This window comes from Mytilinidion resinicola (assembly GCF_010093595.1).
Source record: "Mytilinidion resinicola strain CBS 304.34 unplaced genomic scaffold BDZ99scaffold_12, whole genome shotgun sequence".
Taxonomy (NCBI): domain Eukaryota; kingdom Fungi; phylum Ascomycota; class Dothideomycetes; order Mytilinidiales; family Mytilinidiaceae; genus Mytilinidion; species Mytilinidion resinicola.
The window spans coordinates 776,812-795,806 of NW_022985448.1; the positions used below are offsets into that span (position 1 = coordinate 776,812).

At 56.9% G+C, this 18,995-nt stretch overlaps 9 protein-coding genes across 9 annotated transcripts; 6 read left to right on the top strand and 3 right to left on the bottom strand.

The window, feature by feature from the left end:
- Positions 1–4: 4 nt before the first annotated feature.
- On the bottom strand, positions 5–865 carry BDZ99DRAFT_54817 (uncharacterized protein). Its single transcript, XM_033726915.1, has 2 exons — positions 640–865; positions 5–585 (listed from the first exon to the last, which is right to left on the bottom strand). Exon 2 carries the CDS (start codon positions 545–547, stop codon positions 110–112), a length of 438 nt encoding a protein of 145 aa, XP_033575359.1. The 5' UTR covers positions 548–585; positions 640–865; the 3' UTR covers positions 5–109.
- BDZ99DRAFT_54829 (uncharacterized protein) lies at positions 651–2,011 on the bottom strand. The gene has a single exon (XM_033726922.1). It carries the CDS (start codon positions 1,836–1,838, stop codon positions 1,131–1,133), a length of 708 nt encoding a protein of 235 aa, XP_033575360.1. The 5' UTR covers positions 1,839–2,011; the 3' UTR covers positions 651–1,130.
- Positions 2,012–2,511: 500 nt separating this feature from the next.
- Positions 2,512–4,583, top strand: BDZ99DRAFT_521952 (uncharacterized protein; the record flags this gene model as incomplete). Its single annotated transcript, XM_033725671.1, has 2 exons — positions 2,512–2,737; positions 3,946–4,583. 2 exons carry the CDS (start codon positions 2,512–2,514, stop codon positions 4,581–4,583), a joined length of 864 nt encoding a protein of 287 aa, XP_033575361.1.
- Positions 4,584–4,843: 260 nt separating this feature from the next.
- Positions 4,844–5,430, top strand: BDZ99DRAFT_54914 (uncharacterized protein). Its single transcript, XM_033726950.1, has one exon. It carries the CDS (start codon positions 5,010–5,012, stop codon positions 5,349–5,351), a length of 342 nt encoding a protein of 113 aa, XP_033575362.1. The 5' UTR covers positions 4,844–5,009; the 3' UTR covers positions 5,352–5,430.
- On the bottom strand, positions 5,419–6,077 carry BDZ99DRAFT_54959 (uncharacterized protein). Its single transcript, XM_033726958.1, has one exon. It carries the CDS (start codon positions 5,840–5,842, stop codon positions 5,510–5,512), a length of 333 nt encoding a protein of 110 aa, XP_033575363.1. The 5' UTR covers positions 5,843–6,077; the 3' UTR covers positions 5,419–5,509.
- Positions 6,078–6,313: 236 nt separating this feature from the next.
- BDZ99DRAFT_489085 (uncharacterized protein) lies at positions 6,314–8,231 on the top strand (the record flags this gene model as incomplete). The annotated part of the gene is made up of 2 exons (XM_033722956.1): positions 6,314–6,609; positions 6,941–8,231. 2 exons carry the CDS (start codon positions 6,314–6,316, stop codon positions 8,229–8,231), a joined length of 1,587 nt encoding a protein of 528 aa, XP_033575364.1.
- A 1,874-nt stretch (positions 8,232–10,105) lies between these two features.
- On the top strand, positions 10,106–13,441 carry BDZ99DRAFT_464285 (Het-C-domain-containing protein). Its single transcript, XM_033720274.1, has 5 exons — positions 10,106–10,430; positions 10,484–10,608; positions 10,660–10,955; positions 11,013–11,516; positions 11,601–13,441. Exons 1-5 carry the CDS (start codon positions 10,170–10,172, stop codon positions 13,298–13,300), a joined length of 2,886 nt encoding a protein of 961 aa, XP_033575365.1. The 5' UTR covers positions 10,106–10,169; the 3' UTR covers positions 13,301–13,441.
- A 14-nt stretch (positions 13,442–13,455) lies between these two features.
- On the top strand, positions 13,456–14,048 carry BDZ99DRAFT_54993 (uncharacterized protein). Its single transcript, XM_033726971.1, has one exon. The coding sequence runs from the start codon at positions 13,663–13,665 to the stop codon at positions 13,966–13,968; it is 306 nt and encodes a 101-aa protein (XP_033575366.1). The 5' UTR covers positions 13,456–13,662; the 3' UTR covers positions 13,969–14,048.
- Positions 14,049–14,521: 473 nt separating this feature from the next.
- Positions 14,522–18,523, top strand: BDZ99DRAFT_509664 (heavy metal translocatin; the record flags this gene model as incomplete). Its single annotated transcript, XM_033724422.1, has 2 exons — positions 14,522–17,851; positions 18,338–18,523. 2 exons carry the CDS (start codon positions 14,522–14,524, stop codon positions 18,521–18,523), a joined length of 3,516 nt encoding a protein of 1,171 aa, XP_033575367.1.
- Positions 18,524–18,995: the final 472 nt, after the last annotated feature.

Consider the following 18,995-nt stretch of genomic DNA (forward strand, 5'->3'; position numbering starts at 1 on the left):
ACTCCAGCTGCGCGTCTTCCATGCAGCACATATGATCATCCAGGCCAAACTCCAACCCCGCTGAATCCAAATGCTATTGGCTTTAGTCAGCCCTCATGCGTGGTTCCGTCTACTCCAGCAGAGTGAAGTCCGGAACACCCGGCTCACCGCCCCAGTGGACGGGGCCCAGCTTGAGGAATCGTGGACGGCCAAACGACTCAGAGCTGCTGACGCTGCTGGACCGCCTCTTCTTCAACATGTATTCGATCTCTTCGGCGGTGGTGTCCGCGGAGCCAACTGTTGGAGACGCCATCTCGGCCGGGATGAAGTCGTCAACTCGGTCGACGATGGAAGAGGCCGAAGCCTTCGACGCAGTGGAGGAGATGCGTGGGCGGGAGGGGTAGGAAGCAGAAGTGACCGGCGCCAGGGCGAGGAAGGTGAAGTTCCGAGCGGGAATGTGGTGCGAGCACTCGGTGGTTGAGAGCTGGACGGGAGAAGCGGGCTCGATGATTTGCTCCATAGTCTTTTCGGCAAAGTTAACGGACTTCTTCGGCGATTCAGAGGCCATGGCTTGTGGTGGAAGCGTTGGAAGGTTGGGAGAGAGAACGGTGGAGGGATCAGAAGGTGGGAAGAAATGCAGTGTGTGGGGATGAGACTCACTGGCTGGGTATTACAAGACTTTATAGAGCGAAATATTTAAAGTGGGTTAATGATTCGAAATGCTGTGTTCCACACGTGGATCGTAGCCGGACTGTACCAAGGTTCGACCCTGATTTGTCTTTGGGATACACCTGACACAGTATGGAGGCGCTTGGGTGACAAACTCTCGTGCAGCCGCGTGACCAAACAGCAGCGAGTCTTTCAAAGTGGAATGAAATCAAGGAGAGAAAAAGGAAGGAAGGCTTGAGCTGTGTCTACTTTGGAGGATCGTGTACTTATAGGATTCCGGCGCAGCACCCGCAGATATCGGAAGCCTTAAGCGGGAGCCTTACCGATGACGTGAAGCCGCTATGCCAGCTAGTGGTGCAGGAGTCCCTTCGTCCATCAGGTAGGAGACGAGGAAAATCCGGAAGGAGACCTGGTCTGTCTGCCCTCCTGTTGTAGATGCTTGGCTGTCATTCTTGGTGTGCTGATCGCTATTCGACGAGGCTCTAGACTACCCCACAAAGATGCAGAGAGCGGTCAATCAGTCTTGTCGAATGAGCGTTATTTATTGCCAAGAGACTTTGCGGTATCCGCCGCCAGCGCTGAAATGCAAAACACCACCCGCGATCAGTGCAGCCATTCTTTGTCAACTTAGTGACGCGTCCTGATCTCTCACGAGATAGAAATAGTCTTTCGTTTCCCCAGAGTGCCAGCAAGCGCCCTTGCCTTTGGTGGCCCGCATTTCGGGCGCGAAAGGAAGCTTCTGGTGGAGAGACACCAAGCTGGCTGGAATCAGGACTATCGTGAAGTCGGGAGCCGATCGTAGCCGGCGGGCGGGACCGGTCGGAAAAGCGTGACCGAGCGGGGAGTTTTCGAGGCTTCAGGGGAGCTGAGCTGAGGTCTGTATTGTGCAGTTGTGCAGCAGGGCAGTCAGGAGCTGAATCCCGATTCCGAGTTGCCGGCGGAGCGCCAGTCACAGTGATAAAACCCGTGACTTTTGGACTAGGCGTGAAAAAGGTACCGAGCACACTGGTTGAGCACGCTGCCTCATGTATACGGCTGTTTGCCGCTGCTTGAAGTGCTTTGACGAGTTTCCACATACCTCGAGGTGAAGAGCCTCTATGTCGTGCAGATTTGTTTGTGGAACATCCATTCAAGCACCCCAAGCAGTGGCGTACAAGCGCACACTGACTGCACCGCCGACCGCGGCACATTGCTGAGCGAGCCCGCAAATAGCACGCGTGGCTTGTTCGATCGGCTGAAGGCGTTGCAGCGAAAGTTTATTCATGTTTGCCAGATCTTTCTGCATCAGCACCACGTGCTCGTCGACGCCCAACCTTCGGTCGAACCTGGGAACCTTGGAAACGCCGGTACTGGCACGCAGCGGCGCGGGAATTTGACTTTGACATGGCGATCCGGTGTGCTCCACGCGAGCTGATCGATGATTACTATGGGGTTGGGGTGCGCGAAGGAAGGGGGTGGCTTCTGGCAGAGAGCACTCCGACTCGACAGCGGCGGAAGTGGTGGCGAGAAGGGTAGGCGCTGCGAGCCTGCGATAGGCTATGATGCAGCGTCCTGAAGGACGAGAGAGAGCTGGGCCAGCGTCGAGGCGAGCCGCTCCTTTATGACCGTCCGCTTTCCATGTCCTGGATGGCGAGTGAGTGTGCCGTGCGTGCTGTCCGAGAAGAGCCCGGACGAGACGAAATGCCTGCGACTACGGCAATAGATTGATGATGCCCTTTGCGGACTGCACATCGCCTGGAGTCGCGATGATTTGCCTTGGCAGATACTCGGAGCAACCATCGGACTGGCCATTCACAGCCCGCGGTGCGGCTTAATGTGACAGGACTGCGCTACCTTAGAGCAAGGCGCCTCGTACCATGTTCCATGGCCATTCTCAACCCTGGTGCTGGCCTCGCCGCGCGACTATTGTGGCAGCTCCTCGACCTTCATTCGAGGACTGCCCTGTTGCGGCAAAGTCAGGGAGCTTTCCGGCGTGACATTGCGTGCTTCTCCGGATCTGCTGACTCGTGCTGCTCCAGCGGATCGCTCAAGCCTCGTCACAGACACAGATATGACATTGATGTCGACGGCCGTTTTGGTCGCATGTACAGTAAGGGACGTCTGGTTCCACGCGCTCTCCACCACACCATCACCACCTAGCCAACCTCGTCGAGCCAGCATCGCTGCCCACGACAGCTGCCGCCAGGGTGCCATGTGGATGCCGGGCTGGCAAGGGATTCCTTCGCGGCGCCAGGCGGCGGACTGTCTGCAAACTCGCGTTTCTCGTCGTGATCCTCCGCCCTGCCTGCGCAGCACTGCAATCACTTCACGGCTGCGCGCCGCCCTGAAGCCAACGCAGCACGGCCCGGCTCACGGCAGAGGATGCTTGCATGCCGGGAGGACCATGGCCCGATGTGGGTGTGTATCGCTTTGGCTCCAAGTAGCTCATGGGGAAGCGGTAAACTGACCACGATTGGCGTACATGGATCTGATTATGCACGAATAGCGTGTGCACTACCTAGGTATAGAATACGCGCCAGTGAAGGACTTCCACGGTTGAGAATGGTGGCTTCTCTTCCGGGGACGCCGTCTTTCAGGTGCATGTTTGGGAAGTTCTAAAGCGTCTGCATGTCTTCTCACCATCCAAAGCAAATCCACGTGTTTTCTGAAACTCAAAGGAGCGAGAAGTATGTATTGTACCTTTGTATCAATTCAAAGGACGGAGGTTGGTCGATTCAAACAGTTAGTAAGCCCCCCCGTTCCAACGGCGCTACCTAGGTAGTCCGCAGAGTTGTGAATAGCCTGTGCATGCTAAGAGCAGCCAGTCTACCGCCCCCCTTAGCTCCATGGGCTCCACGACGAACCCACAGGGCTGATGCGTCCGCTCGACGTTGGACAGGATCTGCCCGGCGCCCATTGCGGCATAGCCTGCCATTGCGGTATGGAGCAGGCCGCCCGGCTACTGGCAGCTGGGCATTGCTGCTGGCGATGGGGATGGGCCACCGTAGGAATGCGCGGGTTTGCTGCCCAGCTCCAGGTGCGCGTACGAAGAGCTACAATGCACCGCAGAGGCGTCAGGTCGAGGCATGATGGCCGCCGGGGTGCATTCACCCTACTCGCTGCACGGAGGGGCCTGCGCGGGCTCTAATCACTCTCAGCCGTCGATAGGCACCCCGGCCCCGTGTCCCTTGTCGTGAGAGGCCGTCGCCAGACGCCCACCTACATGTCCTTGCTGCTCCCGCACGGAGCCAACGGCTTTGCAGCTCTGTCGCACTCTGTTGCAAACGGGAGCGGCAGTAATCTAACAGCTTGCTAAAGGCCCGTCGTCTCGGGTGCTCGACGATGCCTGTATAAAACCATCCCTCGGCCCACTGCGCCTTGCCATTGTCCATTGTCGACTCCAGCTCCACCACCTCCCACGCTCCCACACACAGCTCCCAGCTCCTACAGTAGCTCCCTCAGCTCCCCCTCGGCCTCGTCCTCCGCCATACTCGTCGCCCCAGGGCTCCCCACTGCTGTGTCGTCTCTGCGTCCTCGTCCGTCCAGCTGCATCCGCCACAGCTCCAGCTCCAGACCATTCCAGGCCAACCCCCGCCAGCCCCACGAAGCTTGCCCGTCCAGGACTCGCACGCAGCCCGCCAATCGTCCTCGTCGTCGCCAGCTCCCAGCGGTGCTCGTCTCTCCAGCCCACGGGTCGGCAGCTCTCCAGCACCCAGCTCGCGCTGCCTCCGTACCTTGGTACGCTCCGCCCACCACCACGTCTCGACGTGCGCCGGCTCGACCCTCGCAGACCCTCGCAACCAGCAGCCATGTGCCAGAAGTTCGTGCACACGTTCAGCTGCGGCCACCAGATGGTGCAGAAGGCGGAATGCGCCACGTCGAGGTCGACGAACTGCGGCGTGCTGCAGGTGAAGAATATCAAGCATGACGAGAAGTGCGATAGCTGCGATCACTGACAGGTAGGCCCCTCGCGGCTGGCCCCGGCGGGTGCATGTCTGACAAGCTCGCAGCAGTGTGCCACCGCAGACTCTATCCGGACGACACCTCATGACGGCCGGTGGCACGCAAACAGGTGTCTTCGATCGCAGCGCAGGCGGGACCTCCGCTCACCTCATCACACAGTTTCCTAGGCGGGGGCCTGCTGGTCTTACGGGCCCTCTCTCCTCTCCAGTCGGCAGGGGCATTTCACGGCGTCACGAAGACAAAAAGTGCGAAGGCGTTGGAAGGGTATCGGCGGCCCACGTGGACCACGGGCTATGGCTATCTAATGGCGAGACTGGTGACTGGCGTTTGACGGGCAAAATGGGTTGGCTGGGGCCTCTGCTTCACCTCTTGTATTACTCGTCGCTTTTGTATCCGCGGTGCGATTGGGCGCGAGCGTGATGGACTTGGATATGGACTGTGACCTGTCCCACGGCGGGACGGGCAAAAAGGCGTTGCGTTTGTCGCTTTCCACATGCTGTCTTCTTGCTCTGCCTGCCCACGATCCTGCGTTTCATGAAGCTGCTGCTCTCTCGGGCGACGTGCGGCGGTTCCCCGTGTCCGTCCCGTGCTGCCGAGGCGGGGAGACGGGAAGGCGTGAGGTCAAACAGACTGCGCCGGCGCAGTGCCTTGGTGCGGCGAGTCAATTGCGCGACAGCTGTCAACTCGCAGGACGGGGCAGTCCCTGTGAGGTTCGCCAATGTCGTACGAGACCGTTGAGAAAAAGCAAGTGGCGCGTCTAAAAAATCGCCCAACCGCGGCAGATGCTGCAGCCCGCAGGCTCGCCAATCGCTCCGAATTCAAATAACCGCCTGGGCACCTGTGCTTCTCAACGGCTGCCCGCCGAGGGGGAGCTTGGCGGGCCCAATATCAGATCTGATATTGACACGGCAGGCCGAAGTCAGCGGACTGGCAGCACCGAGGGCAGCAGCAGCAGCGCGGCGGGAGGGCGGCGGGAGCATCCAGATGGACAGGCGGGGACGCTGCTGGAATGCTGCCCAAGCTCCAATGGCGGCGACGGGCTGGACAGCTGGACAGGGCGACGATAAGTGGAGTGGTGGGCGCTGAATCCTCCCTCAGTCTCTGGCATCATGCACCGCAGCGGCACAGCGAGCACAGCGCCTCGAGCAAGCCTGCTGCAACGGCGACATGTTTCGTTCGCCCATCCTGCGTACATAGCCTGCGCCAGCCAGGCCGAGGAACGGGCCGCACGCCACACACACCTACAGCACATCCGCCGTGCCTAGATTGGATGCAGTGTTCTGATATAGCTGCACTGTTGTGATAAAACGCCGCCGCATGGACCGCGCGGGCAGCCCTGGGTTTCATGTGAAGACGCAATCTACGGTCGACCCGATCTCCAGCGTGCATACGTACTGACAGCAGCAAACGCGGCCGGCTATGCGTTCTGGGTTGCTGGTGCTCTTCCAGAACACTTCGTCTCAAGAATAGCCCGCACCCCAGACTGCACCGGCATCATCGTCGATCATCCAACAGCAGCCCCGGTCAGCCTCCACGCCTGAGGTCGCCCTGCCCGTCGCCGCCGCTCATCCGGCCCGCTACTGTACGCATCCCTGAGCTGCCAGCAGCAGTGCCGAGCACACGAGCGAAGCCTGGCAGCCCTGGCACGCCTTCAATCAGTCCGAAGCCTCGTGCATCGGGCATCTGCTTAGCCGCACAGCTGCGGCCTTAAATCGCTGGATCGATGCTTGCCGCCCGTCCCTGGTCTCCATGGCTGCGCTGGCTTGTGACGGCGGGGCTGCGCGCGCAGAGGCTCGAAGGGGCTGGGAGGGGCTTCCACAAGGCAACGGTTCGCATGACTTCATGCCCGCTGGACGCACGGCGCGGAGGGACGTCGACGAGGCCTGCGGATGCGGTGATGGCAAGCTCTAGAGGTGAGCGTCCCAGGGCTCGACGCCAGGCTGGCCCTCGACAACGGTGCATCGGGAAGGATCGTTGCGCGTGTGATGCCCACAGCAAAGCTGCATTATCACAGCGCCCGTAAGGTGGGGGGTTTGTCGTATCGAGCAGGTCCAGCTTTACTTTTCCTAGGTCGAAACCTCGACCGTGCGCGCCGGGGCAGCTCGCGCACGTCGCCTGCTCGGAGGCGAAACCGCAACCTTCTTGTCGACCCTGCAGCGGCGTGCAGGCACTTATCTGGCGGCGGGCATGGCGATTCGCGCGTGGTGGTTGGCGCAAGCGGTGCGTACCTAGGTCGGGACTTGAGGTCGGCGACGGAGCCTGGCCCGAGTCTTGGCATCTGGCCGACCTCGCGTCCGGCAAGACTGGCCTGCACCGTTACATAGAACAACACTACGACCTCACCGATGAGTATTGACATCCACTGGGACGCCCTGACGGGCGGCCCTGATGGAGTTGCCCGTGCCGAGACCATTCGAGCATTCATCCATGAGAGGTTTCAGCAGGTGACGCTGCCGCGCTTCATCCGTTCCGTCAAGGTCCACTCCTTTGACTTTGGCAGCGTGCCCCCGGAGCTTGAGCTGAAGGACATCTGCGACCCGCTGCCGGACTTCTACGAGGAGGATGACGACTATGGGAGCGAGGATGAGGAAACCGCCGACCACGTTTCAGCCCAGGTCGAGAGCATGCACCTCGACCCCCCCAAGTCCTTCAAGGAGCGCCGCCTCAGGGGACTGGAGGTGAAAGACCTCGATGGCCAAACCCCCCCCGTGCGGACACATGTTCCGCCGCACGTAGAAACCAGAGGGCCAGGCTTGCGTTCGACGCTGGCACCAGGCGAGCAGCTTGGAAGCCCTCTGATCTCCAGAGCACCCACTCCCGGCATCCCAGGCGGAACGTCCAACATGAGCTACTTCCATCTCCCTCTTGGAGCTGGTATCTCGGGTGCCACTACTCCGCTCGCTGCTGTGGCTGGTGCCCAGTATCAGAGCTGGCCAGACAGCCATCATTATGGTCGGTTCTTACACGAGCACGGCAACCGTCGGCCCGATGCTACCTCCATCAGTTCTCTCACCCCTCCCCCCTCAACCGCTGATCCAGGCTCGCGTCCACCGTCACAGCATCACAATGAGCCCACGAGACATCCAAAAGCTGACACTGAAGAGTCCTCATCATCTCACATACATCACAAAAGTCCCTCTCCGTCGCCACCACCGCGAATGAGGGAGAAGAGCGTCAACGACATGCAGGTTGTCTCACATGTTAAGTACTCCGGGGACATCAAAATCTCTCTCACAGCAGAGATCTTACTAGACTACCCGATGCCAAGCTTCGTCGGCATTCCTTTGAAGCTTAATATCACAGGCTTGACTTTTGATGGCGTGGCCATTTTGGCATATATCAAAAAGCGGGCGCACTTTTGCTTCCTGTCGCCGGAAGATGCAGAGTCACTCGTGGGCGGCGAGTCTTCTCTGGACAGCATGCCTAGCGATTCACAATCCTCCGATCACCCGAGCATACGGCTCCCCAAAATTGGTGGTCTACTTGAGCAAATCAAGGTCGAGAGCGAAATCGGCCAAAAGGAGAACGGAAAACAGGTTCTCAAGAACGTCGGAAAGGTGGAGAAGTTCATTCTCGAGCAAGTCAGGCGCATCTTCGAAGACGAGTTCGTCTACCCAAGCTTTTGGACATTCCTTGTGTGACGACACCCATGACGCCCTATGGCCGAGCCGCCCAGTGCTCAGCAATCAGTCAAATTTCGAACAAACTGTTTGCCCCACCATCCGAACGACGCGAGGTTTAGGATCATCGAATATATCGCATTCCCCAGATGACAACCGGAGAGGCTACAGTGACAGATAGCCTATTAATTTCCACTCCTTGGGAATCCTAACATATTCCCTATGATATGTCCACAACTCAAGGATAGGCCTCCGTATAGCATGCAGTACTGCATGCACGACACTGCAGTACAGCCCCGTCAGCTGCAGCCTTGAGAGAAGCAAGCAGACGGGAGGAAGCGGGAGGCGGGAGGCGGGAGGCGGGAGGCAAGTGGAGCTGGCTAAATCAGACGACCGCAGGTGTCAGTCGATCCCTGGACTTTGTGCTACGGTGGCGATGCAGGCCAGCGAGCATCCGCCCTGGCGCGGAGATGGTTTCAAGGTTGCGAAGTGTCACAATGGTCGCGTTACAATGCAGCACAGGTGCCACGTAGGGCTTGCGTCTTCTGAAGCACGCCTGCGGGCTGCCTCATGGCTGCCGCGCTTGTTTCGCAAAAACGTGGGCGGGCGCTGTGATGTCCGAAACATGGCGTGAGGAAAGAGGCTGGCCGCATGTGCTTGTCACCACGAGGCGTATATATGATCAGGGCGGCTATATCAGCCTACGCAGGAACGGTATCAATCACACCTTTTTTTCCTCGTCATGGTCAGGTCCCAGTGAACTCATCCCTAGCTTCATTTTTTCGACGTAGCTCCTGCCTGATCTCGGTCCGACCCTTTCTTTCCATTTCAAGCTAGCGCTATACTGCCGCGATACCCGGCTCCCTCTCCAGAACTGCAAACGCGAGCCCCTTGCATCCTAAGTCTATTTCACGATGAGCACAGGACTGCCGGAATGTGATAGCTCAAGCCAGACTCCAGTTATCGGAAGGTAGGTGACGATGTCGCAGTGTGTTCCATTGGGTCATGTAACCCTGCAACTACTTTCGAAGGCGTGCATGGTGGACAGCTAATACTGAATAAGGGCCCCAGCATTTGCTAAATAGGAACATGCATCAGATGCCGGCGCCCTATTGCTACGTTTGACGATGGGAGTTCGGTAGGCCTGATGTGGCGGTCCGCGTGTGCGACGAGGACTAGGCTGTTTTGATTCCGTGGCGTGGAATAATGCATACTGTGCTTCTAGTGAATGGTCTGACTTATTTGTCCGAGTCTCATCCTGCGTAGGGAAAGTCTGATTATTACTCTCCAAAATTCTTAGTATTCCTTTTTAATTGATGGTTAGATGTCCTGTCATCTTGCCTAGCTTTGCCGCTCTCGAGTGTCTATCTAAAATTGCGTAAGTGCCCGTGAAAGTAGAGCAATCAGTACTACAGAACACGTCTACCAAATATAGGTATGCCTATCCCTTGAAAAGCAATTATTCAAACTCTTCCGAACTCGGCATCGAGTCATCGTGACAGTCTTGTGTTTTCGACTTTAGCTCGATGTACCCATCCCCTTGAGGTTAGCAAAGTGAGAGGGAGACCCCGCCTAAATCAGGAACTAACCTGGCTGGTTCGGCTTGGGCTCAGGGTCCAGATGGCAGCTCGGGTACCTTAGACGGAAGCGGGTACACTAAACTTTATATTTTGATCCATGGTTTGATGTTTTCCCAACGCCGAATGTTTGTCTAAGAAGGATTTTGATAGCCAAGCAATCCAAGAAGGCCCCGCCGTCGATCAAGTGGCGTAAAATCCGAGCACAACTCTACCTAGGTAGGAGTGTCTTGGCCGGCCAAGCCACTAATAGAGGGGCTGAAACAATTCACTCGTCGACGACAACAACTCTTGTTTCCTCCACAACACACTCTCTCCCTAAGAACCTAGTCTACTCTCACTGTCATACATACAGTTGCATACTGATATCAACACCGCAATCATGCCGTCCCTTCGGCTCCCTCCCCTCCTTCTACCGTGTCTCGTTCTGATCGTGCTCTGGGCCCGCCCCACCCATGCGTTTGGTGCTGGTAATATTGCTTCGACTTCCAAAGTCGAGGGCCAGAACTGGCGTCATGGAGATATCGAGGACACTCTACTCACCATTCTCATGTCCCGCGCCACTGGCAAGAAGTTCAGCAAGATGGATGTTAAGCGCGTCTACTTTGGAAACTGGCTGCGAGACTACTCTCAGGCTGTAGACGTACGTATCTAGCTAAGCAAATGGTGGAGCGGCCAAAACTTACAATGTGATAGGTCGGAACCGTCAAGATGGTCAGCGCGGAGGCCATCCGTATCCTGCTCTGGGTTTTGGGCTTTTTGAGCTTTGGCTATGGCACCAAGGAGTTTGAGGTCACGCGGGACAGGCTTGGTTGCTACCGGTACACAAGTCTCACACCTACGCTATAGCAAATTGCTTACTTTCTCTACAGTCCCGAAGAGCACATCGACAACCCTAAGGACTACGCCGACAACCTCGACGCCCGCCAATATGACCGCCGCCTTCGAGGCCCTGTCGATGAGCGACGAGAACTGGGAATTGACCCTCGCACCGGTCTGAAAAACTACATTGCTTCGGAAGATATGGGCATCACAACCTCAGCGGGATTGGTCCGCAACCTGTTTGGGCGATGCATTGACCTCGGTCGACGATACAACCGCAATCGAAACAAGGCAGATCTGTATGAAGCTCTGAGACTTCTTGGAACTGGATGTCATTGCTTGGAAGGTAAGACACAGATCATGCAGGCGTAGACTGCCTGACCCCCTTGCTGATTATCTATAGATTACTCTGCTCACTCCAACTATACCGAGCTCGCTCTCATCGAGATGGGCGAGCGAGACGTCTTTCCCCATGTTGGCCGTGCCACGCAAGTTCGCGTGCAAGGCGCTCGTGGTCCTGTCTGGCCTATCATCACCGGCACTTTTGGAGGTGTCGACTTCCTTCACTCCGTATGCGGAGAATTCTCAGACAAGGCCACTCAGTCCGAGATGCAAGAACTAGAAGGGACTATCCAGGACTCGTCTCGAAAGGGGGACAAAAGCATCATCAAGGACCTCTTGAGTCAGCTTCCCAGTGGCCTCTTTGGGGATAAGGACCAAGCCGGCAAAGCCGACGAACTCGAACAGAATGCCCAGTCTGCTCAAATGCAAAACATGACCATCACTCCAAAAGAGCCCGAAGAGTTTACCCAGCAGCTGGATGAAATTGTCAAGCAGATCTACCCTATCATGGAGTGGCACGACGAGATTATGCAGTCTATCAACGAATTCATTGAGTCGGTTCCCAGTAAGTAGTCGCGATTACACTCCCCCCCCAAGCTACACTTCTCTTCCCGTGTATGCGTTTATTAATTGGTACCGCCGTCTTTAGTCCTTCCAGACCTGATCGAGCAACTGCAAGATCAGATCAACATCTTTGTGTTCTCCCTCTTGGCCCCATTCGTCCTTCCAATCATCTCACAGGTGAAAACGGAGCTTGAAACTGGCTCCTCAGAAGTCATCGCCTCCTCCCGCGACAAGCAGCTCATCGTATTCAACGACGACCATTCCAGCGACCCGACCCACTCCATGATTTCCAAGGATCATTTCAGCAACGTCCTCAACGAGCCCGCTGGTAAGGTCGCCTCGCAGGTTCTCAAGTGGGTCGTCCCTCAGATTGTAAACTGTTGGGATGACGAGCGTGCCGACGCGAACCGCACTATCCAGCGTATCATCACTGGCGTTTTCCACCACCCTGCCCTCCGTCAATATGGCGACGACGGTGCTTCCGAGTGCCGTGGGCTTATGTTCAACGTTATGGAGAGGTGGTGGGGCGAGATGAGCGAGCGCGAAAAGGACGATTTGCGTGACAAGCTTAGCAGGGACGGTGTCGAGCAGGGCCGAAACCACAAAGAGGGTGTGCACGACAAGGGTCACGGTTGCGGCAAGCCTCTTGGGATGGCCAACGATTTCTCTGGCGCTGGGGTGGGAGGTGGCCTCGGGGGTGTACTTAGCGGCGTTCTCGGCGGCGGCACGCCCTCCTCGGGTGGCTATGGCGGGGGGAAATCCGGCAAGAATGAACCTTTCCACGAAGTCGGCAACTTCGCTAGCGACGCCGTTGGAGGCGGTGCACTCGGTGGCATCGTGGGCGGTCTGGTCGGCGGCATTGGTGGATCCCTCTTGAGCGGTGCGATGGGTGGAGGTGGAGGGGACGACGAAGATGAGTACAAACCTAAGAAGGGGAAGAAGTACAAGGCCGAGTACGACGAACCGTATGGCGGAGGCCACACGACGCAGTATACCGAAACGTCGAACCAAGGCAACCGATACGGCCAAGCTGAGTACAAAAAGACCGAGTATGAAAGCGGTGACCGACGCGAAGAATATTCTAGCTACCAGCAGCAAGGCCGATCAGGCCAAGGCCATTCGGGGGGCTATGAGTCCCGCGTCGAGACGACGACTAGCTATGGAGGCGGAGGATACGAGGAGGAGCGGAGATCGAAGAACTATGATGAGGGCTCGGAAGATGACGAGGAGAAGCGGAAAAAGAAAGAGCGCAAGGCCCGTGAGAAGGCAGAGAAGAAGGCCCGTAAGCACCACGGGGGTTATGATAACGACGAAGATGAGGACAGTGAGGATGATAGCGAGAAGTACAAGGAGAAGCATCATAAGCACCGCTCTGGATCAGGCGAGCACCGCTCTGGATCAGGCGAGCATCGCCGTTCCAGTAGGTCTCGCGAGCGAGAGTCTCAGGGCTACGGGTACGGGGAAGAGCGGAGATACGGAGGGGGGCAGCAGCAGTCCTATGGTGAGCAGCGTGAGAATGTGGGTTATGGCGAAGAGCGCCAGTACGGTCAAGAGCGCCAATATGGTCAGGAGAGTCGGGGTTATGGTGGTGGGGGAGATCAGTATGCAGGTGACCAGTATGGAGGCGGCCAGTACGGAGGCGGCTACCAGCAGGAAGAACGTATGCCAGGTGGCTTTGGTGGAGACGAGTATGGCGAGCGACAAGAGCGACGCCGCGATGACGAGTACGGCGAGTCTCAGCAGCAGTACGGGCAGCCTCGACGTGGTTGGGGAGAGGGTTACTAGTCGTTACTCGGGTCGCTGAAGGTTGGGTATTCCCCTGGTTGGAGTCTCAACTGGCTGTGGCATAGTGTGCTAGTCGAGATTCCTAGTCGGCCTCTTCCCTATGAATAGCAAGCGAAAATGAATTGAATTAGTATCATCAAATTTCAGCCACATGGCTCGTCTTGAAATGAGATGGTGAAATGATAGACGAAGTGTATAAACATCTATACGCTTGAGAAATAAGTAAATAGGTAAATGTGGACAGAAGTCCCTCCCTACACAAAGCGGTAGACTAGTGATTTGACCTGGCTACTGGGATCACAGAGAATGCTTGCAGGTGAATCACGTGCATCGAACAGAGAAATGGCCTGATTCTTGAGGGCATGCCTTCAGGCACGCTTTGTGCCATGCAGCGCGGGTTGATGTCTTCTCCTAGATTTGTCTCGTCTGTACAATGGACCCAATCGAACACCCGGACCAGCAGTGATGGAAAGGATCACGGCGCATACAGCCTGAGTGAGAGCACTTCACACACAGGAGAGCCCGTGGCTGGTTCCAGAGGGGAGGCAAGACGGTCTGCGACTGGGCTTCGGCGTCTCAAGGAGGCGGGAGGAGAAGATCAAACCGGCCCAGTTTCGAAAGCCAAGCGCAAACACACAGCTTGGTCGGGCTTGGAGAGAGGGTTATAAGCTGACGGCTCCGGTGTTCTCGCTGACACTCTCCAGCTGACGTTGTAGCGGGCGTTTCTGCATCATTCGTGCGGTTGAAGTCGAAGGTCGAGCTCAGCCCTCGTTGTCTTACTCCGTAGCGCCACGAGTCCACCTTCACGGCCCGCCCATCGGTTCCCCATCTAGTTTCTGCAAGCCCGAACAGTCGTAGCTGACATATACACACCGACGCCCTCCTGCGCTGGAAGCTGGCCTTCCTTTCACTTTTTCCTTGTAATAATCACGCTGTTGCAGTAGACGCCACGTCTACCAGCCGTGTCTTTGTCGTTATTGATGAGCGTTCAGCCCTGTCGCCTCCTCCGCACACCTCCGACCCGCCGACCGACTTCCTCCAAACCCGGACTGTACATATCGAACGCGGACAGCCCTCTGGGGCTCTAATAATCGCCGTTCTCTCTGCGACCCTCCAGCCATCATGGCGCCCTCGTACCTGCCCGTGTCGACGCGCGATGTCGACGAAACCGCCTCCCGAAACCCCCCTCCACAACCGTCGAACCATGCGCCAGGAGCCCACATGGCCACCACAACCTTGAAAGTCGAGGGCATGACTTGCGGCGCGTGTACCTCGGCCATTGAGACCGGATTCAACGGTGTTGACGGCGTTGGAAACGTGTCGATTAGCTTGGTTATGGAACGAGCAGTCGTCCAGCACGACCCCAGCAAGATATCCGTGGATCAAGTCAAGGAAATAATAGAAGACCGCGGGTTCGATGCCGAGGTCTTGTCCTCTGACATACCCGCTGCGAACCAGGGTGTTGATGATCACTTTTTGAGCGATTCGGAGGATGAAGAGGAACACCAAGGCTCGAAGATGTCAATCACCACCGTTTCGGTTGGAGGCATGACATGCGGCGCATGCACTTCTGCTGTGGAGAAGGGGTTCGCGAATGTTTCTGGTGTACAGCATTTCAGCATATCTTTGCTTTCCGAGCGAGCCGTCATCGAGCACGACCCGGCCATGATTACCCCAGAGCAGATCGCCGAGATCATCGAGGATACTGGGTTTGACGCGAAGGTGTTAGAAACAAAAGCCTCGGCTCCTGAGAAGAAAGAACGCCGGAGCAGGAAGCGCAAGACGTTGACTACCACAGTGACGGTGGAGGGCATGACATGTGGGGCTTGCACCGCTGCGATTGAGGAAGGCTTTAAAGGCGTAGACGGAGTGCTTCAGTTCAACATCAGCTTGCTAGCCAACCGAGCGGTCATTGTCCATGAAGCGGCGAAGCTTTCCGAGGCGCAGATCGTGGAGACGATCGAGGATAGGGGCTTCGATGCCAAAGTTATCTCATCAGTGGATGCGAATGCCCAGACCTCGACGTCCTCAACGACCTTCCATCTGAAAATCTACGGGCTGAAAGACGCAAAATCGGCCCAGGAGCTAGAGACAAACCTCCGCGCCATGTCAGGTATCTCAGCAGCAACAGTCAACTTTAGCACATCCCGGGCGACAATCACACACGAGCCACTACGACTAGGCTTGCGTGCCATAGTCGAGTCCATCGAGGCTGTTGGTTATAACGCATTAGTCGCCGATTCTGACGATAACAACGCTCAGCTAGAGTCGCTCGCAAAGACCAAAGAAATTCAAGAGTGGCGGCGAGCATTCAAAACTTCTCTTACTTTCGCTATACCGGTCTTCTTGACTGGCATGTTTCTCCCTATGTTTCTCCCGATTCTAGATTACGGCAGTTTTGAAATTTGTACCGGAGTCTGGTTGGGAGACGTTGTGTGCCTCGTCCTCACAATTCCTGTCCAATTCGGCATTGGCAAGCGATTCTACGTTTCCGCATTTAGGTCCTTGCGCCACGGTTCGCCTACTATGGATGTCTTGGTTGTTCTGGGTACATCTGCAGCATTTTTCTTCAGTGTGGTGGGCATGCTTGTCTCGATACTAATCCCGCCGCACACGAGACCAACAACGCTATTTGACACTAGCACTATGCTTATCACTTTCATCACACTTGGTAGGTTCTTAGAGAACAGAGCGAAAGGGCAGACCTCAAAAGCTCTATCACGCTTGATGTCTCTAGCGCCATCCATGGCCACTATCTACGCAGATCCAATCGCAGCGGCTAAAGCAGCGGAAGGCTGGGATGTTGCGTCCGATGAGAAGAACGGCTCTGCAGAGATGGATGGCAATGCTGCCGAGGAGAGAGTTATCGCCACAGAACTCATCGAGGTCGGTGACGTTGTCATACTCAAGCCTGGCGACAAGATTCCTGCCGATGGAACAGTCACTCGTGGGGAAAGCTACATCGATGAAAGCATGGTGACCGGCGAGGCTATGCCTATTCTCAAGAAGAAAGGAGCGCTCCTCATGGCCGGTACTGTCAACGGCAACGGAAGAGTCGACTTCATTGTCACACGAGCCGGACGCGATACTCAGCTAAGCCAGATTGTGAAGTTAGTCCAGGAAGCCCAGACAAGCCGCGCTCCAATCCAGCGTCTGGCCGATGTTGTTGCTGGCTATTTCGTTCCCATCATCATCACTTTAGGTCTCGCTACATTTGTCTCATGGATGGTCCTCAGCCATGTTCTGCCGAATCCACCCCGAGTCTTCCAGGACCACGCTAGCGGTGGCAAGCTGATGGTGTGCGTCAAGCTCTGTATTGCTGTCATTGTCTTTGCTTGCCCATGCGCACTAGGCCTCGCAACTCCTACTGCCGTCATGGTCGGTACTGGCGTGGGTGCAGAGCAAGGCATCCTCGTCAAAGGAGGTGCTGCTTTGGAGACAGCCACAAAGATCACCCATGTTGTCCTCGATAAGACGGGCACACTCACTGTTGGCAAAATGAGCGTGTCGAAGGCCGATATCAAATCCGAATGGGCAGGTGATGCGAGTAAATCACGGCTATGGTGGACATTGATTGGTCTGGCAGAGATGAGCAGTGAGCATCCGATTGCGAAGGCCATAGTCCTTGCCGCGAAAGACCATATCAGATTGGGTCCCGATGGGTCTCTTGATGGGAGCGTCGGCGAGTTCAAAGCAATCATCGGCAAGGGTATCACTGCAACTATCGAAGCTGCCATATCTCCTGAGAGAAAGCGATATAACGTCCTGATCGGTAATGCCACCTACCTGGAGTCGGAGGGAGTGAGCATGGTCCCGTCACTCGAAGAAGTGCCCATTACCCCAGCAGGCGCCGCGAACCCGCGAAGCAATGCTCCCCAAGCTCGCTCAGCTGGCATCACCACTATCCACACGGCCATCGACAACGTCTACGCAGGCTCGCTCTCCCTCTCCGACACCATCAAACCTTCCGCCAGAGCCGCCATCGTCGCCCTCACACGCATGGGAATCTCCGCCTCCATCGTCACTGGCGACACCAGCCCCTCCGCTCTCGTCGTCGCATCGCAAGTGGGCATCCCGCCCGCCAACGTCTACGCCTCCGCCACGCCCTCGGACAAGAAAGACATCATCGCGTCGCTGCAATCCCAAGGCAAAGTCGTTGCCATGGTGGGCGACGGCATCAACGACTCGCCCGCGCTCGCCTCGGCCGACATCGGCATCGCCCTGTCGACGGGCACCGACGTGGCCATGGAAGCGGCCGCCATCGTGCTCATGAGCACGACGGACCTACTCGCCATCCCGGCGTCGCTGCTGCTCTCGCGCTCCATCTTTGCCCGCATCAAGCTCAACCTCGCGTGGGCCACCATGTACAACCTCGTCGGCCTGCCCTTCGCCATGGGCTTCTTCCTACCCTGGGGCCTGAGCTTGCACCCCATGGCGGCCGGGTTCGCCATGGCTTGCAGCTCCGTCAGCGTCGTGCTCAGCTCGCTGCACCTCAAGTTCTGGACCCGCCCGGCGTGGATGCGTGTGAAGGCGCTGGATCCGACAGCCGAGGTACCCGAGGCGGAGAAGCTGGCCGAGGGGCGCATGCGGGTGGATGGGGTGGTGAAGCGGGCGAGGGACTGGGTGGCGGAGGCGCTGAGGGCGCGGAAGAGGGGGCGGGAGGAGGTGGGGTATGTGCCGTTGAGAGATATGGGGGAGTCGTAGCAGCACGTCAAGTCCTTTACCCTTTGTATTAAATTGTATTTGCTTATTTTCCTTTGTGAGCGTAGGTTGGGAGCCGTAGTTTCTGGATATGCATGGGCGGTCGCGGTATACCTGTGTTTTGAAGAGCGGTTTTGGGAAATTCCCTGTGTACATCAGTTGGTGTAAGACACGCGAGCGACTGAATGCGCCTTTTCATCATCCATCCTAAGCGTGCGAAGATTGCAGTGTTGTGTGATTGTATATTAGGTATACATTCAATAGCTACGTCTACGCCCTTCCTACTCCTAACTCATACATAAACCCATCCATCAAGCTGATTGTCCGCTGCAACAGCTACTTCCGATCTCCGGTATCGTGGATCGCATTCGGCAGTGCGCGCTCCAGCTTCTCGGGCACGGCTTTCTGGATCCCGAGCGGGACCTTGCTGGCGGCGCCGCCCTCGAGGGCGTGCGTCGTGTGCTTGTTGGCCGTGTTGGTGCCGCTGGCGCTGGTGTCGTGGAGCTAGAGGACGGCGTTTAGAGATGGGTTGGGATGAGGGATTAAAGAGAGACCCGGGGGGGTGGGGTGGGCGGGGTGCGGAGAGAAGATGGAGATGGGGAAGAAGATGAGAACGAGTGTTGTGGATTAGGTAGGGAGATGTAGAGAACATACCGAGTCGGGCAAGCCCTCCTCCAGTCCTTGCGGGACCTTCTCCTGCACCTTCTGCGGGACTTTGGAGTCGCCTGTGGCGTGGGAGATGCCTTGGCCTTGGTCGTTCTGCATATTGACAGTTGGGTTGATGTTTGGTGCTTGGTGTTTTGAGGTTGATAGGAGGTCTGTTTGAGTGATTCGGAAACCGTGCGAGTGATGCTGGTTGAAGCAGACTCGAAAGTGAGTTTATATATCTATTCGGAAGAACAAACCTCTTGGCCAGCGTCACAGACACACGTCCACGCCGTCAGTCCATGTTGTCAGAGCGCACAGCCTCTTGTCGCCTGATATCGTGAGAAAA

What these genes read in the sequence shown, in the direction of transcription:
- BDZ99DRAFT_54817 (XM_033726915.1), bottom strand. Translation starts at nt 547, where the DNA reads ATGGCCTCTGAATCGCCGAAGAAGTCCGTTAACTTTGCCGAAAAGACT.
- BDZ99DRAFT_54829 (XM_033726922.1), bottom strand. Translation starts at nt 1,838, where the DNA reads ATGTGCCGCGGTCGGCGGTGCAGTCAGTGTGCGCTTGTACGCCACTGC.
- BDZ99DRAFT_54914 (XM_033726950.1), top strand. Translation starts at nt 5,010, where the DNA reads ATGGACTTGGATATGGACTGTGACCTGTCCCACGGCGGGACGGGCAAA.
- BDZ99DRAFT_54959 (XM_033726958.1), bottom strand. Translation starts at nt 5,842, where the DNA reads ATGTGCTGTAGGTGTGTGTGGCGTGCGGCCCGTTCCTCGGCCTGGCTG.
- BDZ99DRAFT_464285 (XM_033720274.1), top strand. Translation starts at nt 10,170, where the DNA reads ATGCCGTCCCTTCGGCTCCCTCCCCTCCTTCTACCGTGTCTCGTTCTG. An exon ending in TGGATGTCATTGCTTGGAAG is followed by an intron (nt 10,956 to 11,012) that starts GTAAGACACAGA and finishes GATTATCTATAG; the next exon opens with ATTACTCTGCTCACTCCAAC. An exon ending in ATTCATTGAGTCGGTTCCCA is followed by an intron (nt 11,517 to 11,600) that starts GTAAGTAGTCGC and finishes CGCCGTCTTTAG; the next exon opens with TCCTTCCAGACCTGATCGAG.
- BDZ99DRAFT_54993 (XM_033726971.1), top strand. Translation starts at nt 13,663, where the DNA reads ATGCCTTCAGGCACGCTTTGTGCCATGCAGCGCGGGTTGATGTCTTCT.